Below are 6,570 nucleotides of genomic sequence, written 5' to 3'. Positions count from 1 at the left end.
TAACATTAATAAAACTGGGGAAAGAGATGGAGAAAAGAGTGAAGAGAGACAAGAGAAGAGCAAGGGGATTTAGAAAAAAATTAAGCTGTGCTACACACTTGCACACACTCCCCAAGATGATTGTAAACTGCATGCACTGCAAACATACACTGATAAAAATATATAAAATTAAAAATGTAGGAAGCCAACTCTGCAGTGTCTTTAGTAAAGTCACGGAAGGAAGAGAAAACCACAGACACAAAGTCACAGCAGCCCAGGAACCTGCACCTGGTCCTGAGCCTCACAAGAGCTCAGGGTGTCTCGAGCGCCCCCTGCTGTCCTGAGCGAATCTACAGTGAGGTTTTTGTCTGGGCTCACACTGAGGTCCTCTCACTGTGTCCCTTGCACAATAATACACGGCCGTGTCCTCCAGGCTCAGGCTGCTCAGTGTAAGTGAGACTTGGCTCTTGGAAGTGTCCCTGCTGATGCCCACTCGAGATTGAAGGGCTGAATTATAATTTGTGCTTCCATCACTCCATATCACACCAATCCACTCCAGCCCCTTCCCTGGAGGCTGACGGACCCAGTGTTTATGATAGCTGCTTAAAGAGAATCCAGAGACCGTGCAGGTGAGGGTCAAGGTCTCTGAAGGCCTCACCAGACCAGGTCCTGACTCCTGTAGCTGCACCTGGGACAGGACACCTGAGGACAAGACGCATCACCATCAGTCAAGACCACCCGGCTCCCTGTGCCCAGATCCCTCTCATGAACCTCAGACACTCACTGGAGGGAGCTGTCACTAAGCAGAGGAGCAGAGCCAAGAACTGCATGGTCAGTGAAGGTTCCTGTGGGAGGAGACTGGGACTGCTCAGCCAGAACTGGCTTTTCATCCTGAGTTGGGCCTGCTTTGCGTAGAGGAGCCCTGACGGTATAAAGGTGGGACCCAGCGCAGAGTGCTTTAGTGCTTCCCAGGGAGAGGGATTTTCACAGGGTGATCAGAGCGGACTCCTGACACTGAGATCCTTTTCTGCATCTTCTGGGTAGTCACACTTCCACACAAAATGAAATTGAACACGGTGAAGGATTTGTTGATTTTGAGCACAATTTATGTGGGAATCTTCAACAGAATATTTCTGTCCAGATTAATTTCTGACCTGCTGACTGCATTTACTAATGATGGTCTTTCCATGGGAGGGTTTGTAGAGGGGCAGAGAACTGTGTATCTCTGGGGCTTTTACTGGATCCGAGGAAACTTTTCCTAAAATTAACTAAACTGTTTTTCTTCTTGGCGCAGACCCTGTGCTCTTGTCCATGACTGCCTTTTGAAAAGTTACTCTTTCATTCTTGCATACAGTCTTCATGAAAAATGTCAGGGCCTTGTTTCTTAGATCCCCATGGTATCCTGATTCAGGGAAGACTAACGGTTTGAGGTTGTGGATGGGAAATCATGGACTATATTCCCGGAAAAGTTCTAGGAGCTTAACCATTAGTATGATTTTTAAGAACAGGTCATGGGGCCAGGGATTTAGCGCAGCGGCTAAGCACCTACCTTGTAAGTGCATGGTTGTGAGTTCAATCCCCGATACAAAAAACAGAACAGGGCATGGTAAGATTGCCAAAAGGACCTTCTGCACTCTAAGTATTTTACTTTCTTTCCTGTACTGTGGAGTAACAGTCCAGTTTGCACTTGATAGTCTAAATCAATCAGCCCTGCCACACTCCCATTTACCTTTTAGCTTGTTTCCTCAGAGGCATGAGGAGCTCAAAATGATGTGGGTAAATCCTAGGCTTCCAGCTGTATGAAATCATCACTGTGTTGCATGGTTCAAGCCTCCCCTCTCCCTCAGAACTACAACATCTAGGCTGGCAGAGCACATGATTGTGGGAATGGGAAGCACAAATGTTGCTTGTAGTTCACCAGGGAAAACAGTGATTGGAACCTTTCCCAGTTCCACTGTTACAGAAAACCAATATCAAAATGAATGGAAGACATCTTGCACTGAGGAATCAATAAGGAAACTGCTTACTGTGCTGCCAGGCTGAGGGGAATCCCAGATCAAAATCATCAGTACTGAGGCAGTATTTTGGGTCAGTTTAGCTACAGTTTGCAAGCAGGAAGTAAAAGGCATTTCATGACTGGTTACATGGATTGAATTAAGTCACATGTTGTCAGGTAAGCTAACTCTGCATACATTTGCTTAAAAGGAATTGTTTATTATAACACAGGAACATCCTGGAGGTGAGGGGAGGGGGTTCAAGTAGCTCAATAGAGTGAAAAAGTATCTCTGACTGGGTTACTTCTCCCCTACCAAAGTTCTTGAAGCCAGTTAGGAGCAATATATTTTATTCACTAAGGGAAACATCAGCTAAAACAATCAAATTGGCCCTGCACAGTATCAGAAGAAAAGCAGCTGGACCCAGACATCAAGCCTGCCTGTATTCAGCAGGGTGTTTACCTGGCAGGAATCAGGAGTTAGGCAGAGGCTCCTGTTTGATATTAACTTGGTGTAACATGACAATAAAATAGACTTTTGTTATTGTTTTGATTTTGTGGTGTTTTTTGAGACAGGTTCTTGCTATGCAGTTCAGCCCCAGCTTCAGCTCACTTTGTAGGCCAGGCTAACAATATCCTAACAATCTTTCTGTCTCAAGCTACTGAGTGCTGTGCTTACAGGTGTGACCCACCACATGCATATTAAGTTAGTTAATTTATAACTGTGCCTTTATTAATGATTTAACTTTGCCACAACACCATCTGCTGTTTCCTGGTCCCATGAATTGTGGTGATGGGATACAAATTACTATAGGGTGCAACATGTATAAAAGCACATAGGACCTTCTGAAGAGGTTTGAACCAGCCCGGCAAGGTGTTTCTCTGTTTTGATTGGTGCTGTAACTGCATCTTCAAATGGCCCTTCCAATGCCTCATTTATTTGGCACCCACACTCTACTCTTGAATGCATCCTATATCTATCTCAAATGGCTTGTTACTAACTCTCCTGGAGAAGATTGCTGTGACAGTTTTCCTGATAGAAACTAAGCTATTCCCCTTGTAAGAAGAGATCAGATCCTGTCAGTCACATAAGGATTGCTGCTGCTCTTCTTGGTGGAGTTCAGACTCTTATTTGGAGCATCACTTCCTGGACCCAGTGCAAGTCCCTCAGCCTGTTGGTTCAGATCCTTCATCCTGCTGGCATAGACTTTCTAGCTTCCACCACTGACCTTTGGGCCTTCCCAGTGAAGATCCTTGACACACACTTGCATGAGACATTGTCCTGCGCTACGGGTCTCCAGCTGGAATTATGGAGGATATTGACATGAGTTCCATTTCCTTAGCTGGATTCTTTGCATCTCTGGTATATACACAGATTTCCCACACTCTTTTGCATTTTATTCTTCAGGTGAATAATATAAAATAATCCTATAAATTATGTGTCCTTTATTAAATTTATTTCCTGGTAAATCCTGACTATACCATGAACTATAATTTTAATGTTCAGCCTTCAAAGACATCTAACTACACCATAAACTATAATTTTAATGCTCAGCCTTCAAAGATATCTGAAGGAAAAGTGAAGGAAAAGAGAAAGGGAAAGAATTAGATTCTTACATTGGAGTGGAAATATTTGTGAGTACCCTAAAGAGGTGGAGGATACTGAACTCCTGAACTCTAGTGAGATTATCTTGCCAGATGAAGAAATTTCCCTCCTCACAGGGCCCAAGGTTTTCCCAAACATGCCCTGTGACCTTGGCCTTCACTGTCTTACCTAGGAAATTCACCTGTGTTACCAAGCACAATAATGCTGACACTCCTCAGGTCCCACATTCAACATCCACTCAAACCTTTAGGCCTGTAACCAGGTTCGAATCCTGAAAGGTTTGTAAAGGGCAGCAGTGCAGTGTGAGCCATGAAGAGGTCTACTATTCTCACAAAGCGCATCTTAGATTGCTAATTCCTATCAGCAGAGGTCTGATGAGAATGTGGGAATTGGATTTTATAGGTGTGGGACAGTGGTGGCAAAAACATACCCTGGGTCAGGCTGAGTGTATGGATGTGTGTCCCCTGCAAAGAGATAAGAGATGGGCATGGTGGCATGAGCCTATAAGAACAACACTCGAGAGCCTGAAGGTAAAGGATTGTTTTGAGTTTAAGGCCAGCCTGGGCTACCAAATGAGTTCAACACCAGCCTGAAACCTGGCCTCAAAATGTCAGAGAGAGAGAGAGAGAGAGAGAGAGAGAGAGAGAGTGGGTGCCCTGCAGGAAGCTTTGTGTCTGGGCTCATACTGTTATCCCCTCATCGTGGCTCTTGCTTGCTAACATATGGCTTTGTCCCGGGCTCTGTGGCTGCTCATCTGTAGATAAGTGGGTCCTTAGCACTGACTCTGAAGATAGTGAATCACCCCTTCACAAGGTCAGTGCAGTGTGTGTCACCATCAGAACGAGTGCTGGTAGCCCCTTCCCTGTGGCTGATAGGCAAAGTTCAGACAGCAATCAAGGAAAGTGAGACCAGAGGCTACAAAGGAGAGTTTCAGGGATGCTCCCAGCTGCACCAAGCCTGCCCTCCTGGATTGCACCATCTATGCCTCACACTGGACCCCTGAAAACACAGAAGTATTTTTATTTCTATGCTATTTGTTTCATTGAAGAAATTTGCAACATTGAAACACTTGAGATGATAAATATGATACAAATGACTCAGTGCCACCTCAACTTTGCTATACAGACATTTTTAGATGATTATCCATGAGCTTTTAAAGGGAAAAAAGTAAACACTAATGTGTGCCATTTTTAGTAACATTTCCTTAGAACATACTTTATAAAAGGTAGTTGACAGAAGTTTTGATCAACTGAAAAAAAATTGATTGTTATTTAAATCTCTCAGTTCCTTTTTACGTAGTACCATGGTTTTTATTGAACTAAATTTTAATTAAAGACTAGTTTTAAGAACCTTTTCTGACAGTATTATGTGATTTTTCATTGTGAGTATGCGGACTTGTATGTAATCATACATCTGACAGATTTTTTTTGTCTATTTGTGAGAGACATGTAAGATGATCTATTTATACACATTCTTACATGTTTAAACTGTATTTTACTACCTTGTCTTATGTTACATTATAAAACATTGAAAAGGACTTTCTACATTTTGAGGAAAGGCTACAAAATGCAAGACCCACTGTTTCAATAGCAGATAATAACAAACTTACACTACTTTGTATACTGGATTTCTTGTCTTTTGTGAGCTTTAGAAAATGAATCGATTATTCTGAGTTTTACTTGGTATTTTAAGTAATATTAATTTTAAAACATGTTTCTTTGATATTTCTATTGTCCCATAGCATCATTTTTTTAAAACATCATAACATTAACTTTAAAAAATAAAATGGTAAAATACATGTCCTCTTGTGGTAGATTCTGCGTTTTGTATCTCCAGCGCCTCCTATTGGTCCTAAGCGTCCCTGCAGGATGTTTATTACTACTCTCACTGAGGTTTCACTCACTGTGTCTCTTGCACAATAATACACGGCCTTATCCTCAGGTCTCAAGCTACCCAACTGCAGATACCGCGCGTGCTTGTCATTGTCTCTGAAGACGATGAATTAGCCCTTCATGAAGTCTGCATAGTATGTGCTACTACCGCTACTGATAGCTGAGATCCATTCCAGCCCCTTCCATGGAGCCTGTGGATCCAGTTCATGACAGGGTTACTAAAGGTGAACCACGGAAATACGCAGGAGAGTCTCAGTTAACCCCCAGGCTACACCAAGAATCACCCGGAGTCCACTAGCTGCTCCTCACAGAAGGACAACTGCAAACACTTGATGACCTGTGCAGGAAACTGTCCCACAGGTCCACTGTGTAACCCATGCATTTCCACTGGTGCCCTTCACATATTTTCTTTTAAATAATTTACCTTTTAAAACAGCGCACAGTACAGCCATGCTCAGGGACAGCTCCGTGGTGAGCCATCTGTGCTCTGTGCCAGTCGCCAAGTGGGAACAGCTAGTATCCAGGACTGGGCTCCTCAGCACAGATGCAGGATGAGGGCTGGGCTTCTTTTCATCAGCACAGGGAGGCCCTATTTGCCTGGCGTCCTGCTATATAGAGAGCTCTGGGCATGAAAACTCACACAGGGCTGTGCCCACCTCAGATGTGACTGTAGTGAGGGAGTTTGGCAACAATGATTTCATTCAAGACAATATGAGGATTCATTGTAAGATAATGTCTTGGTGTCTCTATCCCTTCATGTCATTTTGTTTCTCCTATGGACATAAAATCCATTTTGTATTCAATTTATCTGTTTCATGAAACTTATGAATGTCAGAAACAGTTTCTTTTCCTACAGGAGAGCTACTGTGCCATAATTGTCTTCCCTACTGTCTGGCCTATGCTCTCCTAAACTGTGAACAAACTGCTTCTTGTTCCAGGTCCTGGACAGAGCACACACATCTAGTCATAATTCTATTCACCTCTTTATGCAGGGATATCATGTGTGACTTTGCTGCATCTGCCGTTTGCTGAAATTAACAAAAAACAGCATTTGTGTGGATGCTTCATAATGAATCTCTCTTATTTTCAAATGTCATTAA

The 6,570-nt window shown here is 43.2% G+C and overlaps 1 gene segment (V, D, J or C); it reads right to left on the bottom strand.

Annotated features, from left to right (window-relative positions):
- Positions 1-280: 280 nt before the first annotated feature.
- LOC134477203 (Ig heavy chain V region PJ14-like) lies at positions 281-821 on the bottom strand. The segment is given in 2 exon segments: positions 281-681; positions 764-821. Coding segments are annotated over 2 exon segments (447 nt in total).
- Between the last annotated feature and the right edge of the window lie 5,749 nt (positions 822-6,570).

This window comes from Cavia porcellus, unplaced genomic scaffold (assembly GCF_034190915.1).
Source record: "Cavia porcellus strain 051 isolate PalLab524CR breed Dunkin Hartley unplaced genomic scaffold, mCavPor4.1 scaffold_8, whole genome shotgun sequence".
NCBI classification, from domain to species: domain Eukaryota; kingdom Metazoa; phylum Chordata; class Mammalia; order Rodentia; family Caviidae; genus Cavia; species Cavia porcellus.
This window is presented reverse-complemented; position numbering and strand designations above follow the sequence as displayed.